General features: G+C 38.6%; 1 protein-coding gene and 1 long non-coding RNA gene across 4 annotated transcripts in view; one reads left to right on the forward strand and one right to left on the reverse strand.

Moving 5' to 3' along the window:
- Window positions 1–260: 260 nt before the first annotated feature.
- LOC138213358 (uncharacterized) lies at window positions 261–20,883 on the reverse strand. 2 transcript variants are annotated; one of them, XR_011179518.1, is made up of 3 exons: window positions 20,812–20,883; window positions 3,189–3,387; window positions 261–1,324 (listed from the first exon to the last, which is right to left on the reverse strand). It is a non-coding gene; the product is annotated as an uncharacterized lncRNA (long non-coding RNA). The 2 variants fall into 2 exon arrangements; XR_011179519.1 differs by lacking the exon at window positions 261–1,324 and having other exon boundaries at window positions 2,817–3,387.
- Window positions 3,343–22,334, forward strand: part of uacab (uveal autoantigen with coiled-coil domains and ankyrin repeats b) — a 44,525-nt gene continuing 25,533 nt past the window's right edge. For both annotated transcript variants that reach the window (XM_069174409.1, XM_069174410.1), the window contains exon 1: window positions 3,343–3,572. In XM_069174409.1, coding sequence (XP_069030510.1) covers window positions 3,525–3,572 — 48 coding nt within the window. In that variant the 5' untranslated portion in view covers window positions 3,343–3,524. The remainder of the gene's footprint in view (window positions 3,573–22,334) is intronic.

Consider the following 22,334-nt stretch of genomic DNA (forward strand, 5'->3'; position numbering starts at 1 on the left):
TGTTTTCTTGCTCAGATCTTTTTCATTTTTCGGTGAATTAAGCTGGGAAATAACTCTTTGAGCACATTAGACATCGAGGACTCACTGTAGAATATGATTTCACATTCATCTGACAAGACAGTCACGTGTGTTGAGTTATTGAAAAATACACAACTGTAAAAGTGCCGCTTGAAGGAAAACTTATTAATTTAAGTCTCAATATTTGTGTTGAATATGTAAAACATCAAAATGCCTGCAACCATAAAACCCATTATGATTTTAATATTCTTTGTAAAACTTTCATGATGAAGACAGGCACTGCTGGCACGGAGTTTTTGCATCAAATGACAGACTAGAACATACAGTATATATCTGAGGATTAATATGGATAAATGAGCATGAATCAATTATTAAATAATAAATACATTCAGCAATAGAAATCCAGATCATGACGTGCAGATGGTTTCATTTTTGTGGGTCACTAAATGAGACTGGTGGACTATTTAACAAGAATATGTGCTGGGAAAAATCTTTTTTTTTAAATTTTTAAAAAAAAATTAAAGTTAAATATAATATATGATAATATATATAATGTAATATATAGATAAAGTCTGGATTACTGTCATACTGGCTTTAAGGTGGGTCATTTACATACATCCTTTACATAAGTGTAGCACAGTGATCATAAATGTAAAAGTGCTCCATGGTAATGTAATTACACATCATACACGTGTTGGATAACAGTTACTGACACCATCATGTGTAAGCAGCACTTGTGTAGTTGGTTGCGAAACAAATAACATTACAATTAACATTATTGATTGTATGTTTTGTGTATAAATTTGCTATCTTATAAAGGTCACGGAGTATTAACCATGATATTTCCCCCTGAAACCGTAGTTAAAGGTTAAAGTTGACAGGAGCATATAGCGGAGCTTAATCCAGCTATGATATTGGTGAATATGTATTTTGAGTGTGACACAAAAACGAAATACTTCCAACATTTTTCTTCTATACTAGAAGCCGTAGAAGCTGCAAAAACAGCTGTTGAAGCACGTGTTAATACCATTTCATAGGAACTGTGTGATTGGGCAAACAGCCTCAGCAACAGATCCATTTATATTGCCCATGTAGTGTTAATTTTACATTTGGACACGCTGCAGGGTTTGATAAGAACATGCCGTTCAGTAATTGTTTGAACCCGGACAACAACCTCAGAGCTGCAGAGTCTGTGATGAACAGTCCCACACCCATTGTCAGGGCAGTGTGTCTCGGCGCCTCCAGCCCAGACGGACGGACGGACGGATGGAACTGCGGTCTCCGTGGCAACGCCTCCGTGGTAACGCTGTTGCCATGGGGACGCAGACGAAGGAAAACACATGGGAGGAAAGACACGTTAAGAGCAGAACTTTTTTTAAATGCAACGCAAAACAAAGAAACGGCATTTAGCCGAGTTGATTAGATTATAATAATAATAATTATTATTATAATAATTATATTATTATTATAATAATTATATTATTATATAATAATATTATATTATAATATTATATTATATAATAATATATTATTATTATTAGATTATAATAAATTAGATTGGCGTTCGACAGTGAGTTAATGTCAAATATCTGTTAACAGTTATTGATTTCATGATAACACTTTTACTCATAAGAGCTTATTACTCATCTATTAATTTACTGATTAAATGATTTAGTCGAGCAGAGCGGGCAGGGATGATGAACGACCACGAGGGGGCAGCATTTAGCCCTCCTTTTGATTCAATCTCCCAAAATCTCTCAGGTCCACCGGTTGTTTTAACGCACTTCACAGGAGATTTTATTACAGCTCAGTTAATATATTTATAGTAACTTCGAAAAAGTAAGCAAAACATAAACATACAAAAAAAGTTACAATCTGTTGATTGAAAATATGTGCTTAAATATTGATATTATTATGATATTTAATGTCAAATGGTGTTAAATATTATTTTTTTTTAAACCATTAGGCTATTAAAAGAACCTCCAAAGCGTCTTAAATCAATGGTTAAAGAAACAATCGCTGTTCAGCTTTAACATGAGTTAGTGGACACATGTTCTATTGTCATATTAGATTTTAATATATTGGTCTGAGTTAACTTAATTGTTTTGAGGTATAGCCTACATATGTATATACGTACAGTGAACAGCATGGTAATGGTCCATTAATCATATATAATACCAAGTAATAGCTAACTCAGAGTAGGTGTAGCTATGTATTTAGATTTTGTCATGGTGTTTATATTAGATTAAACTGTTTGTGTGGGTAATATTTGCTGATAAAATGAGCAGTTAATATAGCCTCGGTGTTTACTGGATGTTGGAGATTCCTTTCTATTCCCTGTAGCATTGAAAACACCATTCTGCTGCTTCACTGATTTAACAGATGGTACAGGTGTAATCAGTGTAAAAAAAAAAAAAAATCTAAATCCTGAATTGAACATACTTAAACAATGCATTAATCAAATACACTGACTAATATCAATTTTCTCACTTTGTTTTCTGTATATGGCAGGTGGAGCAAAGAGATCAGTATTGAACAAAGTAAAAGAAAATGATATGAGCTTCTATATACATACAAGTCTTGAGTGTATACTGTTTCCAATTACGAAGGCTTTTTGGGGTCCCAGAAAGTGGGTATACGTGTTATTTTTAAAATCCGCATTATGGCCCTGAGTAAAGTGTCTGATGATTTCTTCTGATTTAATGATGAAAAGAACTGAGGTCTTTGTTTACAGTGTGACATTCAAATCCAATAAGTTATTTCCTTCAAACAAATGTTGTTTTTTTTTGACGCTGCAACTGTGTTTTTGGTTTTATTATCATGGGGAGTGAAGACCTGCATGTACACACACACACAAAAAAACAAAAAACTGCAAGTGTTACACCAGGTCAAACTAATGTTTGCCCTGTATACACTGAATCCTATGATGTTTTGTGAGTATTGAACTTTGTGCTAGATTAGTAAATGTTATTAAATGTGAGATTTAAAAAGTTAGAAGTCAATCCGTTCAAATTCTCGCCGTGAGCCTGAAGGGGCTCCATAAAAAAAAAATAAAAATAAAAATAAAAATAAAAAAAAAATAAAAAACAGATAGTGGGTGTTTTATTTCTGGTTGTTAGTAGAGTTGTGGGTTCTTATTCCAGGTGTTTCGGCCTTCAGGTAAGCCTTACGTCAGGTCAGGTTTTTTCCTGCTCTGTCCCAGGACGTCTCCAACTTCTCCCAACTGCACTTTGCAAGGAAGTCCCGCCCTCTTCGATTGCCGATTGGCTCAAAGGTAGACCCGGCCGCGCATGTTCCATTGCGATTGGCTCACAAGGTTGTCAATCAAAGTGAATCAGAGTTGCGGTTAGGCGTCAGGTGAAACTCGGTCTGTAAGGAAAAGGGGACAAGATTAAAAAAAAAAAAAAAAAACTTACTTCGGCTTCACTTTCTGGGAAGTGTTCGGACTATTTATGAACTTTTTCGGCAAAGGAAACTTTTAACACCCGGAGCCGACACGTTTCAAGATGAAGAGCCTCAAGTATCGATTGAAAAAACACGAAGTTACCATCACAGTAAGTTGACAACCGTTGTTGGCTTTGTTTTGCTAATATCCCGTCTCTTAACGTTGGATTAGCGAGCTATGCGTTTACCGGACGATGCCAACGCGGGGCGTTGTGCTTTCACACCGGCCGCGATTTGTTTGTAAACCCGAACTTCTTCCACGACCACGTTTAACCGCGGTCACGTCCCCACGGCGGCTGTGTGGTCTGCTTAGAAAAATACACCGCCAGCAAGTTTTAAAAAAAGCACCTGCACCTTCGCGCAAAGTGGAGGATGTGTGGCCTGGCACAGTTTTTTTTTTTTTTTTTTTACTACACTGCATGCATTAAAGGTTCAGGTTGTTTGTTTTTTATATGACCGGGCCTGAACCTGCAGCAGCGGACCGTGTTGTTGTTGTTGTTGTTGTTCTCAAAACGCTCAAACTAATTCAGTAACTTCAGTCACCTGAAGTAAATGAAGATTATGTTTATGTTGCAAGTGTTTTAGCGAAGTTGTTTAATCTCCTCCAGGATCATTTTAGTCTGTGGGTTTTCAATGTTTTGCCCAAGCAAGTTATATATACACGATGATATTTTCAGTATAAGACAACAGTACCACAAACTAGAGATACTTATTCACTCTTAAGTAAATGTCCAATTGTTTTCTATAGGAACTAGTTTGTCTACAAAATGTGAAAATAGTGGCAATTATAATCTCACTGAAGCCAATCTTACCTTAATCAAACTATATGGTATAGTACGTAGTACCAAATCTTCTCACTTGAGCAGATGAGACCAAATATATATATATATATATTTTTTTTTATTCATTTAAAAATGACTAAAATGATAAACCAGTTATTAAAACACTTGCTGATGAACATGCCTGTAACGGATTGGTCCACTTGAGATGACCGAGCAGTATAACCTGCAACAAAGGTCAGATTTAATGAATGGGTAATGTGTTTGACTTTGTTGGTTTTAGCTCGGTGCACCTCACAAACTAGCATCTGTGTGTATATCCTTATCAAAACGTAATCCTGCATAGAAAAACTGAAGGTTAATAGAAAACCAACACAAAAACCTCACATTTCTATAGTGTTGTTGCCAGTTGCCATGAGGGCTCCACGGCACCACGGATACACCAAATGTCCCTCCAGGAATGTAACAGTGTGCATGTGTTACAGCCAAGAACACAACAGGACAGATAGTCGGACTCTTGGATATCCATCCGGTCTACACTTTTCATCGAAATTAAGCAACTTAAATTGGCCTAGAATTAATTCTTCGCTTGAACTTCTATTCATATAAACTTCGCTTAATAGACAGTCATTACAATTCTGTACAGTTCAGCTTGCAGTGGGTGTTTGGCACTGCACTCTGTTTTCAGCTCCCGGCAATTACCATGAGAAAGGCACAAAGCTAGAGGAGCTGTGTGTGGTAAACTATCTGGCCCCCCCCCCCCCTTTTTTTTTTTTTTTTTTTTTAGAGAGAGAAAAGAAGCCTTTCAGGTTTAAAATGGTATTGTATCTGCATTGATAACTGTCTCACTCCCTCAGTCAGAGGCAGAGACAACCATTTACAAATCGAGGAAAAAAAGCCTGCTAATTACCCTGCAGCACTTCTGTACCCATTTTTTTTTTTTTTTTTTTTTTTTTTTTTAAAAAGCCACCTCAAGAAAAGCTCCAAGTAGACTGTAATGAGGAAACAGAGGAAGCATTTATACAGGTCTGCGTGAAGTTTTGGTTAAAGTTCCCGTTGCATTCTTCTGTGAAAGCAGATACCGAAGGAAAAACACTTCTGAATGTCTCAGCTGAGTTTAAGTGTGTATAAAGACATTTGGTACCTTAGATAGGATTTGTGTGCTGCCAGGGGTAAAGGTATAGTTCTTATTCATTGTATAGTCGGACCAGGTGCACCTTTCCCAGTTTCATCCTGATACCTTAAAGATCAATCAATCAATCAATCAGTGAACAAGGCATTATTAGGTGAACAGCATCAAGCCTTATTGTACATATTTTATATTCAGTCATTGGTACACAAAGCCTGGGAGGTGAACTCGCTCACTTTTTCCTGGAGGAGTGACTAACAATTAAGAAATATGCCGGCATTTTTTGAGTGGGAGCGGCGAGGGAGAATCCAGAGGAAACTTGCTTTTAGTGCTTTTAGTATGTGAACAAACTGTAACTGTAATCTGGCCAAAGAAAACAAATCAGTGGAGGAAACAGTGACTTCTTCCACTTCTCCCGCAGTGTTAGTTTATTATTGATTCTGTCTTCTCTTATAACGATTGGGTGAGTTATTATTGTTTATTAAAGGAACCATAAATGTCCTCTTTAGACATTATCGTCGAGGAATATTTGCTTAATTCATCTAAGGAATTCTAACTATGGCACCAAACTGTTTAAGGTAGCTGAAAAATAAAGCTGAAAACCTCGTAACCAGGATTCAAAATGTCAAGGCATTCCCTTAATACCAGCCGTAGACTCAAGACAGGATGAGGTCTGTTGGTTTGGCTCAGGTTTGCACCAGGCATGGCTCCAATTTCTGTAATTCTTTTGTTTAGAAGCCCAGTCTTCTGTTAAGTTACTAATCACAAGGCTTCTCTTGACACATGCAGAATCGCCATACTGTAAAGAATATATGGTATACTGTATGACTGCAGCTTATGCTTATTTTCATTATTTATTTATATATTTATCTGTTGATTATTTTCTTTATTTCAAAAGCTCAGCAAATGTTATTAGAAAAATGTTTCCCACATCTCAGTCTCCCACAGCCCGAAGGGACATCTTGTTCGGCCAACAGAGAAAAGCAGCAAATCGTAACATTATAGAAGCAGAATATTTTTAATGTTTTTTTTTTGTTCATTAGCATAAAATGGACAAAAATAAAGCTTTAATGTGTATCCTTAGTGTTTGATAAGTTGTGTCATTGATTTTGGCCGTAAATTAAAAAGCGCATTCTTCTGTTGAAAATAAATTAGCTTCATGAAAAGCAGATCCTTATCATCATAAAAACAAATATAAAGACAATATCTGCATTAGAATGTCCATATCGATCAAATATTGGGTTTGACCTACAGTTCTCAAACAACATTCCTCTGGCCACAAACCCAGAATACAGATGTGCTGAAAATGTTTCAGCTTGAGCGAAGATTTTTTTTTTTTTTTTTTTAGAGATGTATTTACAGATAAAAAAAAACTCTTGAAGGAAAATAGGGGAAACTGGATTTCCTGGTTAGTTTTGAGATTAGTCTGCAGTGTCACAGTCACTGCTTGTTGTCACAGCAAACATCTGTACTGTCAGCTGGGGAACTCCAGTGTTTTGTGTGCACAATATAGCCAAATACACTGAAACCACTCGGTTGCACAAAGTGAGCTGGTTCATATTACTGTCTCAGTGAAGACGGTACTAAACTTGTCATCAGTTCGGCCTCCTCCGTGAAATGAAGTCTGATGTTGATTCATCCATGATGGCCTTGCCAGACCATAATGAGGGCTGAGGGCTGTTGTCGCAATGTTTTTTTTCGTTCTCAAGATCCAGCTATCGAAAGCTTTACTTAGATTCTGTTCACTGAAACTAAACATGCTAAAATGTTTTCTATTAGGCTTTTGCTTCACTGTAATTTACTCTACTATATTAAAGTCAATTCATTTGAAAGATTTACTAACATTGAAAGACACTGACCTCGTTTGAAAGACCAAAAAAAAAAAATGGTCTGAAGAGAGCTGATTTTGCTGGAGAACATACAGTTTGTAATGGTGTCACTGTTACAGAATTACAGAAAAGTCCTATTTCCACTGAGATGCAGTGACATTTGTTTGCCATACTGTGTTGGCCTTTGAGGGTCGGCATCGGGACAATAACCTGAGAGACCGGAAGAGATTTTGCCACGTTGTTTGTAACGTGGTACTTAAGCTTGTATCTAACCATCTTCGGCGATCCTGCAAATAAACAAGCAAGGTTATCGGAAAATATTTGAGTTTTAGAAGATTTGGAGTTAAATGTGATGACGCGTCTTGATTTGTCGCGTATTGTAATTTACGTCATCGTCAAAAACGCATCAGTCCTGACGGGTTACCTGAATGTATAAACAGTTTGTCAAATGTTTTTCCACAAAAGGTTCAGTATCACACTGAATACAGATATCGCAGTATTTTCTTACAGAGAGCAGGGTTGAGGATATTTTGTACATCACCCAAGCCCATCAGCCAATGTGCAGCAATTACATGCGAGCATCCCATTTATTGAGCACATGGTAGTGTTGTAAGTCATACATTCTGGTAATGTGCTTCTGATGGTTATTGTACAGATTAGGACTGTCAGCAGTAGATTACTGTGTGTTTGTAGTAGATTGGAAGAAATTGGAGTGGGTTGAAATGGAAGTCATTCAGTGTCACTCCCTTTATGGTTCACTGGCATTTGGGTTAATCATCAAAAAACATGTTGCAATGCAGCATTCCCCGTATGCCACATGTCAAGGATTGTTTCAGTAAAGATTGTGGTTCTATTTGGTTCCAACTTTCATCTAACTAAAAAAAGTGATGACGCTGAAAGACGATTTTTAAAAAAAACATTAACTTAAATTATTATCCATATTGGATAATTCTGACCAGCCTCTCCACCACCTGCTGCAGGGACAGAGGAGCACTTTCTCCAAAAGACTCCTCCAGCTCCGCTGTCACAGGACAGATACAGGAGATCATTCCTGCCCACTGCAATAAGACTGTACAATAACTCACCTCTGGCAAAATCCAGCACACAACAATAACACTGTTGTCTGTGTTTCTTGGTTGTTTATATATATATATATAAAAATATATATAAAAAAAAATACTGTATATACTGTGCATTTATATTTAAATTTTTTTTTTTTAACTGTTATTTTATTGCTTTTTATTGTTTTATTGCTTTCCTGTATGCTGCTGTAGCAAAAAGATTTCCTCTTGGGGATTAATAAAGTAACTACCTAACCTAACCTAAAAAACCCATTACGTTAACAGAAATCACGAGGTGCTCTGTGACGCCCTTCAATAATACAACTGATATTCCGCATATCTTTCAGCAATTATACTTAGTGCCTGAGCATAATCACATTAGCTTAATCATTAAAGTATGGTGTTTCCATGGTTTCTCATAATTCGGCTTTGATCTCAGCTGTTATAAGAAAGTGATCAGGAATCCTTATTTCTGCAGCTCAAGTTTTTATTTCAGTCGTACATCTCCAGGAAGTTCAGCATAAAAACAGAACTATTGTTATTAGAGAGCAGCGCCGCTGACCAACGCTACCTTTAAGTAAATATGGATTTCATGTCTTGCTCAGGGGCACGCCAGTCGAGTGTGTCCTGTGAATACAGGTGAGGGACAGTGTCTTTCTGTAATGCTTGTATAACTAGTGAGGAAAAATATCTGGTTTGGTGTGAAGTGACAGAAGCTGCGACGACTTCTGACCCGCTTCTTGTTTATTTTCTGTCTGTGTTCCAAGAATCGTAGAATTTTATGTGTTGTTTTGTAATATTCAGTCATTCATCGGTCTTCTGAGACTGTTCGGTATTTTCTACAGCATTCACTTTAATTGTACCTTAATTGACATTATGTCACTGTTAGGGCAGAAAATTAAAGACATTTTAACAAGTCATCATAATTGTCACTCATTCTTGCCAAAGCCAACGATATCTCAAAGCCACCAAGTCTGACTCTCCAGACCTCTGCTACTTGGTTGCTGTTGTCACAACAGTTCTAACTTTTGATCGATTTAAGAAAATAAATGGCACATTAAATCACAGTAAATGACAAATAATAATTATTTGTAGCGCTGCAAAGGATCCATAAACCTGATTGGGTTTTGTTATTAGGGCTATTAACTTTAAAATGGCCTGGTAAAAGCCTGTGTGTGTGTGTGTATATATTATCTTCTTTTTGCCTAACCCCTATTAGTCACATGTATTGTGCTAAATCTAATTTTACCTGAAGATGCAATGAGCAGATTGCTTCAGTTATTATTTTCGACAGGCAGTTGGACGCACACGTGTTTTGTAAGATGAATTCTCCTGCCTGTAATTGTAAAACACCGCTGTCAACGCTGCCTTTGGTAAATTAGCTCTGATGGTGGTTTTGCCAGCAGTGCAGTTTTACAGAGCTGAGCAGCTCTCATTCAGCAACATGCTGTAGGTCCACGTTTGTTCACGGTTACTGTTGTTTGAGTCCGTCGGCTTCTGTTATTGAACAGCTGTGTTGTGTCCCTATTATATTTTCTGAGACCGTGTTCAGGTTTGTCAGCTGGGAAAGCCCTCCTCAGCCTTCTGACGGGTTGAACACTCCCCTAACGAGATGATTCCCCAAGGTAAAGACACGGCAGCCCTGTTTTAATGAAAGGGGTAAATCAAGGAGAAAGCATTCATTCAGGTATTTGCCTCCTTACTACTGTAGCCAGCCTTGTTGTTGAACTTTATTATATTAAGGCTTTAAGCAGCAAATGTGACTCGCAGACTTAACGGCAGCCGTGCTGTTTATTAAATCTATATCTGAAATCAACATTGGTCTTTGTGCTGCTTTGTGGTCTTCGGGCCTCACAGTCAAATTGTGTCTGGTTTTTCATAATTCCTGCCTCCACATGATGCATCATCAACTCTCATGGGCATATTGTATAGTGCACTTGGATTTTTTTCAGAAGGCAGGATTTCAGACTTGGCGTTCCCTTTCATTTCTGAGGGGAGTTTGCTGATTGCCTGCATATTTCCTTGCCTCTTTGTGTTCCTGATCACACCCACTTTTCTTCTGTCTTCTCCCCCAATGGACATGTGCCTTGAGGGTGAAATGTAAGAGCCTCCCTCACTCTTGAAGCAGTGTTATTTTACAAAACAGGGAGCAGGGCTGGGAGGTGTTGATGATGGCATAATACTGCATAGAGGAGGTAGAAATAGTTGGAATGCATTGTTGGGAAGCTGAAACAAGCCTGATTTTAAAGTTGTTTTTAACAAAAGGAGGGTGTGGATGGGAGGAAGGAGAAAGGAGCACAGTGATTACTATCTTCTGTTTCACTTTTTTCTTTTTGTTTGTGATGAAATTATAAAGTAGGTATGAGTCCTCAGATGATCTAGAAGGCTAACTTTAAAAATGTCATTTCAGATACTGCCCACAATGTTGTAAATCCTAATCTGGTTCAAAATGAGAATTTGTTTTAAAATAATAAAAAACGGGAATGAATTGGGAGACATGCTTTCTTTCTTTCTTTCTTTCTTTGTTTTGAATCTTTTTTTCAAGTATTACATTATTCAAGTTTAGACCATCTGCGTCCGGGTTTTACACCATCAGTTCTCAACAATGAGAGACATATTTTGTGTACTTAGAAAAGCCTCAGTGGGACATTTTTGTTAAAATCACACTGCACCACAATGTGTGTCTCTGTTTGTATTGAAAGAAAAACATTTCAATTGCTCATTTCAGTTTATCTGAACTAATTTTTCTACTTTTCATGTGGTTGTTTTTAAAACAGACAATGCATCAATCAGTAGCAGCCACTTTAGCTTTGATCTGTATTGTGCAAGTTATAAAATGAATGTTGATTTTATTTATTTCTACCTGCACACACACTCGCACTACTACCACTACAGTTAGCTAAGAGCTCTCATCTAATCTAATCTAATCTAACAAGCCATGACCTCCGTTCAGCTCCATCAACCAAGTAAGAGGACATAATAAGGCAGTGAATTGTAAAATCTGTTTTAATGTATCCTTTTTGTAAACACTGTATTAACAAAGCTCTGAATGTAGTGATGACAATATTCACAAAGAACATTTTCATGCAAAAGATATGAAGTGTGTTTGACATGTTAAAGTATTCTGAGCAGCTTTCTACAAAGAAACGTGTTTTTCATATCTCCAGTTATTCACAATGCTCCAAAATAAGCTATTTTTCATTACCAGAAAGATATTGCTAATGGAAAATATAATTTTAACTGTTTGAATTGATGTATTGAGAATCCAAATCAAAAGTATAGGAGACCTCAGACTGAAAAGACAAATCTGAACTGATCAAATCTGATACCAACCCAAACTACCAGCTTGCTTTTTGTTAGTGTGGCATCATCAATACGGTACAACAACCTTTTTTCTTCTGTCTCCCACCTGCCTGCTATCGAATGCTGAAGCTTTTAAAACCTGTGGTCAGTGCGGCTCTTAAGAGAGTTGTGTAATGGTCCACTGCTGCGATTTCAACCTCAGCAGTGTGCTTGGTTCGCTGCTGCTTTTCTTATAAATCCTCTCGGACAAAATAATTGCAGAAGAAGATGACACATATCCTTTACTGTGCTGCTGTACTTTTCTGTTCGTGATGTAGGAAAAATAAACATGCACACCCTAACATATGTCACCTAGGCAGTTAACTATAGTACTGATGACTCTCTGCGACATGTAAGATTGTTTTCACATATGCAGAAATAGCATCTTACCAACGTGGGAGCCAAAGCAGAATGATGCCTGTGTGGGAACTTGTTTTGTAGCCTTCTAAAACCTCTGAGGAATCTCACTCAAGCTGTTGAGCAGCCCGAGTACCTACTTATCAAGAAGAAGCTCCTTCAGCAAGTTGATGCTCCAACTCGGAGACACCCGGCAGGCGCTCTTACCCCTCTGCTGGTGGGGTCGGGATTTGATCAAATCCTCTTTTCCTCTCTCCCTCGTTTTCAAAGTATGCGCTGTGTTTGCTGTTTGGGGTTGAGTTGTTTTAGACTGAATGTTAATTTCTTGGTCAGACTATAACGCTGTTCAAATTTTCTGACAAGCGCCTGTCAGACTAAATTACCGGTCTGCATGCTGCTCTGTCAGAAAGATGTTCATGCAATACAATGGTGCAAATATTACTGTCACAAGTGAATACCAGGCATCTCACAGTACCCAATTTTCTAAAACATCTTCCTTTTCATCTTGAACAATGAACTTTTACTTTTAGAAAATTGCTGTGTTGTCTTTTCATGGCACAGAGGCTGAAGGTGTCGCTTCTGAAATGATATGCACAGAATAATTTATCCGCATGGCTTATTGTTTCACGAGATTGTATTTTTATACCAATCTCAACTTCTGTAAAAATAAAGGTTTAATAACTACTCTCGGATGAGCTTTGAAATTGCACGGTAGACTACTGCTAGCTGTCACTGCCAAGTAAACGTCACGTAAACTGTGAAACACACTTCAGGTAAATGGAAGCCAAACTAGTGATATGAAGAAGAATGACGGTGTAAAGCGAAGCCGCTGTCCCCCAGAGGCTGCAATGTTAACTGAAGAACAATCATTTGTGCCAGTGTGTTACAAAAAGTATGATCTTTAACATTCAGGAATTTGACCTCTGCATTTAACACAAACACTGAGAGCCGTTGGGGGTTGAGTGCCTTGTTAAAGGGCCGTAGATATTTTTTTCCTTGCTTGTCCAAGTAATTGAACTGACAAACCTTCGATCCCAAGCCTGTTTCTCAGCCTCCAGGCCACAGCTGCTGTAAACCAAGCTACTGAAACCAAAAGGTTTTTTCACCACTCGGCTGTCTGCCTATTACATATGTAGGTGATTTATATTATTATGTATTTAGACTGTTCATAGATGCAAAGTGGAGGTTTTGGCTTGACGGTGGTGTAAGAGGAAAACTTGGAGTGGAGTGTTCATAATTATTTCTATGGTGTGTGATCTGCCCCCCAGATTTTAAGTGTGTCTTCAGGGCAAGTGTCAATTTGCCAGATGGTGTGAACCTTTGGGGGTCAGCAAAGTCATTTAAGGACCATGAATACCTATATCAAATTTCATGGCAGTCTGGCCAGTAGTTGTTAATATTTTGCAGAGACCAAGTGATCAACAATTATCTCCATTCTGTATCAACTTGTATTTCTGTTTTTCTTTAGGTCTATTTCTTTCCCCCCCTCAAAAAGTTTGCTGCGTTTGTTCACACACATTTGACTGGGATTGACCACAGGAGGCAAACTGTCAGACAGGATCAGCGCTGGTTTGCTTTAGGCTGGATGTTGTGTTGGCCGTATTGTAGGTGTTAGAGAGGCGATCTGTGTTTTTAGGATTAACGTCTGGCTCCACAGGGGCAGCCATGAGGTCATCTCGGCAGCATTACCCGTCTGCGTTCCCATGCTGTGCCCGCGACGGCCCGCACGGAGCACAGAGCTCCGGTCTGCGTCGTACCCACCCGGGAGCAGAAGTGTACGCGTGTCTTTGTTTGTACCATGTTTGTTTGCCGTGCGTAACGCTTGGGTGCCGTGTGTTCAGTCAGATCGTTTAAAACTATGAACAGCGAGTGCGTGTTGGGTTACTGATGCAGAGATTAGCAATGTTGGGAGAGGGGGGGGGGGGGGTCTGAGTTTATTGACTGACTTTGGGTGGGCTGAGGCTGACATCAGCCTGTTCACGCACACGCACACGCACACGCACACACACACACACACACACACACACACACACACACAGTCAGTCAGTCATGCTGAGCAACAGGAGCACGACGATTTTGCTGATGAGAGACAAACTGCTGTGCGGCGGCTCAGACTAAGCCTCATCAAGCTGTGCTCTCCCGGTGTTCCTGTGTTTCTGTCTCTCTGCGGATCAGACATGTGTCTGCCTATCACCAAAGTGATGTCAGTTACACATTTGGAGAGTTTTGATACTTTTTTGAAAAAGTCACAGTACAGTTTGTACCGTGTGAAAGAGTGGAGTCGACGATTAGTGCCTTTGTCTTCGACACCACCGCTGGCTTCAGTTGAGTCTTCAGGTTAACGGCTGTCACTGGACATTTTTTTTTTTTTATTCTTTAGACATTTAGTTAACCATTGCGTAGGAAACGGCCCTTTTTAAGCTGTCACATCAGTCGGTATGAGCTACAATAATGAAGTTATGAATAATTCAAGATCCATATTTAAAGGAAGTCCATTAAACTCAGCCTCTATAATGGGACTTCTTCATTTTACCATTACCTCCTGTCACAGTGAGAAAAACCACAAATGACTCATTCTTGTTCGCTGTTTTCTAACGTTTTAACAGCCTAACTGTCTGATACGTTTGTTCAAGAGCTTTTGTTAGCAGCCGTCTTGCATAGAGCAGACCGTTACTACATTTTGTGAAAAGCAAAGCAAAATTCCTTTAGTTACCACTGACGTTCAGCTGTCTTTGTTTTCATTTCTACATGTTTTCTCTCTTGGAGGCTGCTTTTGGCTGTTTGGTAAGTTTTGATGAGAAACAAAAATGCAGCAGACTTTATTGTGATGTTCTTGTTTAGTGTGGTTTGATTGTCTTGTCTGTTGCTTTTTGTAAATGTCTGCGTATATATATTGAGATGTGGGAGGAGACCTGTCCAGGAAGACCCGCTGAGTCAGATGTTGGTCATCGTGAAGAATAGGTGCATTTGACTTGTCAAAGGGGCAAGTCACAACCTGCTCTGTGTCTACCTGATCTTTAACCGCCATCATGGGATTCAAGGTTTTTCTTTACAGCAGCTCAAATATCATTTCTACATTTTAATTATATATATTTCTTTATATTACCTACATTTATGTATTTACATAGTTTTTGTTTGCTCAACAAAGGGCTGTACATACAAGTCTCAGCAGATGTTTTAGATGCTGTAGTGTGTTGCATCTCTAGCGGCTGTGGAAAATGTCTGACTCAAGGGATTTGTAACAGCACAGCAAATTCACATAATACCACTGCGCAGTTTGAGTGTATGGATGTTTTTATGAAGACGAGTCCATTTGAGCAACCCTCCAGTCACATTCCTAACCCTGCCCGTGTGTGCGGTGACTCGTGAGTGCCGGCCAAACGAGCGTCAACACCGGTATTTGTGCCCAAGTACCAGCATGCCCAAAGAGCTCCTCGCTTAAACAAATACAGGCATTTAAGGCAGAAGACTGCTGTGGTTTCTTACCCTAATATTGCCTCCTCATTTTCTTGAGGTGAGATCAAAACAGCAGCCTTCATTCTTCACAACGCTCCCTTCAGCCAAATATAATTGAAGTTCCACTGTCACGTGTATAAACTTGGATGGTAGACAGTCAAATTATTCTGTCTGTGTTTGTTCCTTTCTCTTGTATTCACACCCCTAAAGGGGCTGAAAATGATTTTTTTTTTTTTAATATATTTTTTTTAATTTTTTTATCCTCTTTAAAAAAAATGATTTGCTCGCTCGCTGATTGGAAATCATTTCATAGCCCCGTGGCTCACTGTGTGTCCTGTTCATTAGACCAGCAGGAATAATATTAATCATAGCAGCAGCCATCTACAGCCAAAACCCATAACCCAACATGTTTTTCCTTCTCCTGCTGGGGGACATTGCTATTTCAGTGATGGCTATTAAAAAGTGTCAGCGAAAGGCTGCTGACATTTTACAGGAAACGGGTATTCAAAAGCTATAGAACTGTTACCTTCGTAATAATTCCAACAATAGTTGCCTTAAATTCTTTGGAAATTGATCTATTTGATTTAGAATTTCAACAAGAACACGTGACGAAGATTCTCACATTTTATTTTTGCCATATTTAGACAAAGCAGTTAGGAAGAGACTTCAGCAATTTTATGAAGAAGATGAAGAGTGTATTGTCACACTTGTCACTAGCTGTGAGGCTGTGCTCAGATAAATGCTAATGTAAATGTTAACACACTGATGTTTAGCAGGTCTAAATGTCTTCCATGTTCACCACCTGAGTTTAGCGTGTTAGCATGCTCACATACATACAAGGCTGATGAGGAATTTGCAGGCATTTGGTCAAACTGAAGGCTACTGGACAGCTTTAAAAGTTTGACCTGATGGTTGAACTAGAAGTCAGTGGATCAGTAAACACGTTATCTGTGGATGTCTGTAGCCGTTTCATGGGATCATGGCAATGAGCAGCTTGATCATCAAAAAAATTAAGAGATTCTATATAACATGAAAACTGGTAACTTTATAATGGTGTCAGATGAAAAGTAAAGGGATCACCAAAGTCATTTGGATTCATCATCTTGTCAATGTTTGAACAGAATTAATATTAGGCATTACATTATGTAAATATATGTAAATGTGATGGACTGCACAACACCCCTGGAGCCCCGCTGCAAGCACAGCTCAAAATTAACTAATTCATTATGACTTTTCTATCAGTGTCGTTCCACTACCCGAACCACATTTTTATATTAGTATATTAGTATATTTATAACGGTATCGACCTCAAATTAATTTATCCTGATTTAATAGTTGGCCTTATTTGTTTTTTAAGGTATCAGCAACTGATAGTGAATTACTTTTACCTCTCGCTCCTAAACATTTAAAGGGCTGTTTCTCAGAAACTATGTTATAACCTTCCCGTTTTTCATGATTATGATTTTCATGGAGTTGACAGGGGCAAGGTTCAATGGGTTTGGACAACTGGAAAGCTACCCTGGCAGGAGGTCTCAGAAGTAGGGGGAAATAGCAAGGAAAAGCTTTGCCCTCTGGGTCATAAGTCATCTAAAACTGTGTGACCTAGCAGCTGGATGGACTAGTCTCCATGTTGGGTCTATGGGCAACACAAGATATATTTAGAGGAACACCAGGAAACTCCCAGTAATCCACTTTACCACATGGATTTTATTGTGTTTTCAACTGTCTTATCTTATCTGTTTTTATCAGTGGGTGAGGGCAGCCTGCTCAAGGCAGAAGTACATGTGCAATGGTAGATTTGACCATACTGTACTCTGAGTGATAGTCGGTGCCTTTGAAATTCTCATGTATCCTTTTCAGGTTGGTGGTTTTCAACAAACTTGACTTTGTGATTCTTATTATGTGATTACGAAAACCTTTGGCTGCACTGGTGAGGATTCAGGTGTCATAGTACAAAGGTTGCATTCTTGTGCAATTGGTCAATTTATGTTCTGCATTTGCACTTAGTTTAAGTCAATATGTTGAGATTTGATTCAAAGAATCAAAGATAAATTCGCATTGCAGTTTGCAATTTGTAATAAATTTGCACCTAACTTTCAAAATCATAAGATGCATTTGCTTCAGATCCTCTATTATAGGATAGTAGTTTTACTGCTAAACTAATGACGGTACAAAGAGACAAGGGCATTTCCTGTAATGGGGAATATAAAGGTGAATGATTATTGCTAATCACCAGGGCTAACGATCATGAAATTGTAATTCACGATTATCCAAATAATTGTGACTAATGTAATTGTCTATTTCTGTTTATATTATGACACTATTATAGAGTAAACCACAGTTTAATAATGCTCCGTATGAATAAGAGACATTTATTGGCATTGAACATTGAAATATATAAATAGACATTTCCATTTGTCCTCTGCACTTTGTAGACACAAATTGCAGAGGGCTTACATGACAAAATAACAACTTTTTTTTTTATGTAAAGACATTATTGACAGTGACAGGTACCAATAATAAGCAAAATGATTCTGGTTCAGCTCAAATTGTTGCGATCAGGTGATTATGCAAAAATTGTGACAGGTCACCCTTTACTTTGTGTAGCAGCATACATCTTTTGTGAAGCGGACCTGCTATTTTTCTTTTCACCACCAGAGGGTGTGTCTGTCTATTCTTGTACAACCAGTCCAGGAAGAGTGTTTCTGTCTTTAGCAGCTACGCAGATATGCAAGTGCTACATGTTCATACCAAAAAGTGATTCCTCTTTCCTCCAAACACTTGGCCCGAACCATCAGTGGGCGCTCGGCCCGATCCGAGAGGGGATTTTTCTGTGAAGCGTCGACCTACCTGTCTCATAATGACTGACTGACTGCAAGCATGCCGTGTCTTGTCACTTTCACACTTCCACTGCTCACCATATTTGTTTATCGCACATATTCCCTGTCTTTCTGTCCTCTGCCCGTTCTGTCTCTGCCCCTGAGGGGTTTCTGTTACACCCTACATACCCAGACTGTTGCTCAGTTCACCACTTCATGCGCAGGTTCATGGTCACAGATTAGAGGGATGTGTGCATTGGGGTGGACGGTGGTATAAAACTGCTTGTGCAAACAGCAGTGCCAGAAAAACCCTGTTTATTTTGAAAAGGTGGCAGTACGATGGGGAGAGCTGTGTGTATTTATCCACAACGGAGAACATTTCCTGAGGAAAAAAGGTGTCCTGATGCATCAGTGATAGTTGCCGTGCACTACCCAGTGATTACATCAGAAGAAATGATTGAAATAAACGCTGTTTGCCCGTTTCCCATTGAATTTCAACTCCACATTGTGTGTCCACTAACAGCTGTGTGACCCATATGATTTCTAGAGATTTCTTTGGCACAGTTTCTGCTATTTGAGCTTTCTCTTCAGGTTCTGATGAACAGTGATGCAGCTAGAGTTGTGGGTTTTAATTACCATGATATATTGCACTAATAAATCAAACTGTCGCCAAGATATTCACACAGCATGCAGCTATCTTGATGTCAGAAACGGGTACAGTATCTCTGGGGATAAATGATAAAAATAGAAACAGAAAACAGAAACTTCTGGGCCTGTTCTCAAACCAAAAGTAAAGATTTTAGTGTTTAGTATTGAAAATTGATATTGGTCATCATCTCTGAGGCACCTGTAGTTTGTTGGATCTCATTTTTATTATTTGTTTGTGTGGTATCAGTATGTTCATCTAATACCAACTATCACACAAACTAGCCAGTAAAGCAGTGGTAAACAGAATTATTTGGACACGCTCTTAATTAGACACAGCATTACTAGATACTTGCAAGAAGCTGTACGCAGAATATTATGAAATTCAGGACAGGCTCTGCAGGTCACAGTGTAAATGATTATGTTTCGTGTTTGTGCTGATGTTCGAGGTCGTGACTAATGGTTGTAATCTCAGTTTGGGTTTGGCCTGTAGGACGTGTGTTATAGCAGTGTTGCTCTCAGTCTGTCCACCACTAAAGTCAGACTGAAATAGCTCAACAACTTAAGGACTGGTTCGCCATGAGGGTTTGTACATATATTGTTAATTGTTCACTATCCTGTAGTGCTACCATGGAGTTGACAACAAACAATTTAGTGAAATTAACTAATTGATTGACATGAAATTTGGTGCAGACATTTATTTGCCCCATTTGAAATAGATTTTGTGATCCCTTCACTTTTTGTGAAGCGGTTACTTTTTTGACTTCTCCAATATTTTGGTTTGTGATCTATTCATGCTAATTAGAAAATGTCAGCATGCTAAAGAACTAAACTAAGAAACTAAGGTGGTGGGTATGGTTGACATAACACCTGCTAACATTAGCATGTTAGCATACTAAACTTAGCATTCAGCTAAAAGTACTGCTATGCCCAAGTGCAACCTCACAGAGCATGGCTGGAGACTCTTGTGTTAAACTGCTAACAATATCTGTATTGCCTCTATTGCCGAGTCACCCTGTGGATACAAATGATGATGCTGTGCTAACAGAGGCTTACACATGCATGCTCTGGTCTGGATATTCAAATAAAAATGGCAAGATACATATATCTCTTTATAGCGCTTTATCTCATGTAGTTCTGAGTATTAAAGTTGAGCAGTTTGGTGTGGTTTGTGTGTTATCCTATCAGCCAAAGTATGATAGCTTCAGATATTTTAAGGCTGTCTTAATCTTATGCCCGTATGCATAGCGTATATGTTTCTGGTTGTTGTATGATTGTTAGCGGCAATAGGAGACAGCGGCACAAAATTGTAATAAAAATGCATTAAAATGCTCTTTAAGCTTTCTTGAGGCTAATATGAGGTCTCAAATTAAGTGGGTATGTTTCAAAAGTTACTCTCTTTTCAAAACTTTCCAAAGTTTGGGGGGAACTTGACCACACACACACACAAAAATAAATACCCATCTGATTTTTTGAAGCATATAGAAGTATACATCTCTGAATGGCCTTTTTGGAGAGAATTAATGACGACACTCAGTTCACTCTTTTGTTATGAACTTTAAGGCAGACTTCTGAAAAATCTCAACTGGTACTTCAGGCCACTTGAGTGTGAAAAAGCCCTTTTTCCAGGCATCGTACACTTATTTGAACTTATTTTCATCCCTAATTAAAGGAAAATCGTTCTGCAAAAGGTCTGCACTTCTACATACTTTGCTAGAGGTGTGGACATTTCTCGATTCTCATATGAATTGCGATGCGGACATAGAAGATTTTGCACCACGGAAGTGATTAAATTATAGCCTATCGTCTCCACACATAAGAACTACTTGGGTGGCCTGCGCAGGTAGATATAATCACTTGATTTCAACTTAAGTAAAGTTGACATTAGAACTCGTTACCTCATTCTTTTCAAAGTCATTTTTGGTCGCTTACCTGTCTGAGTTGCTTGCGCTGCAGTAACTAAGTGGGGACTGGGCATCTAGTGACAGCCTGCGTGTGAGGCATTTAGGGGACATCTGTAAATTCTAGTGTCTACCGATACCCTGCATGCAAGGCATTCAGGGGACATCTATAAATTGTACCTTCAGAAAATAAGCAGGGTTACACTCTGAACTGCATTGCATCATGCAATCAAATCGTTGGCAGGTGAACCGTAATTGTATCGTACGGCCAGCGAAGATTCACACTTCCACTTTGCCCATAAAATCTCAACGGTTTACATTTCATGCCCTAATGTCTGTCTCCTCGCAGATGTCTCCAAGGATCATCTCCATAGTTATTATCACATGAAACCACCTCAGTAACTGCAGTTTGGCTTTGGACACGACTATCACTTGACATACTGGCGTATAGCTTTATGTTTTGGTCTTCGCTTCAGTCTGTTATCCGATGACCTGTTAGATATTTCCTGCTGATGAGTTCATCCGTGAGGACATTAGAGACCCATTAGTCTGGCCAGGGCCTGAGACGGGCAGGAAACTGAGGTGTGAAAAGAGTTACGGCTTGTAGAAACTGATGGAAAATCTGAACTGAAAATGACAAGAGTCTCTAACTGAAGTATTACCAGACACCCAGAATAATCTGTGTAGACAGGTAGAGGCCAAGCCTGCTTTATCCAGTGTCAGATGATGTTGTGTCCCCTCGGTCAGTGTGTTAAAATAGAAGCTTTAGGTAATGTGTTTGTTTCAGTCAGACACAACTGGAGTGGGATATTTTTTGGCATCAACAACGCAATGTATTTATGTTTGACACATTGATTGAGAAGCTGGCTGCTCCAAGCCTGTTTGTGTTCTTTTCATCTCTCAGTGCCAGCGTTTCTTCTCAAATTCAACAAATTATAAACTCTAATATTTGTAGGCTCATCACAGCCCTTGAGATAGCAAGAATTAAACGGTTATTTCCTCCATTGCCATGGTTTTCAAACATTAGTTTTGAATATTAATGACAATGGATTGCCATGTAATTTGGTCCTGATATTCAATGGTGACCAGTAGATGAACCCAGATCACAACGAGGTTTTGACTGAAATATTAGGGCAACTATTGGATGGATTACCTTGAACTTTGGCATACGAATTTATGTTCTGCTCAGAATGACCTATGATGACCTTGGTGCTGCCTTTACTTTTCATCAAGCATCATTATCAATACTTCCACTTGAATACCAGATTTAGTTGTACATTGTGTTCAGTGGAAATTAAAAAAAGAGCTTTTAAGAGCAGACTATTAGTTTGTGTCTTACTGTTGACAACGTTCGGGAATCCTACATGCGCACTGATTCTGTGAGGAATCAGATGACCAGTCACATAATGGATTACAACATGCAAAAAAACATCCAATGTAGATTTTTTTTGCATCTAACTTTGACAATGGTAAAAAAAAAAAAAAAAAGTACTTCAAAAAACATGGACAATTTAAGCTGCAAACCATTAAAGCTGTAGTTTGTTTTGGTAAAAC

The sequence above is a fragment of the Embiotoca jacksoni genome, unplaced genomic scaffold (assembly GCF_022577435.1).
Source record: "Embiotoca jacksoni isolate LCO1_2020_lvr unplaced genomic scaffold, fEmbJac1.0.p SCAF_6, whole genome shotgun sequence".
NCBI lineage: Eukaryota > Metazoa > Chordata > Actinopteri > Embiotocidae > Embiotoca > Embiotoca jacksoni.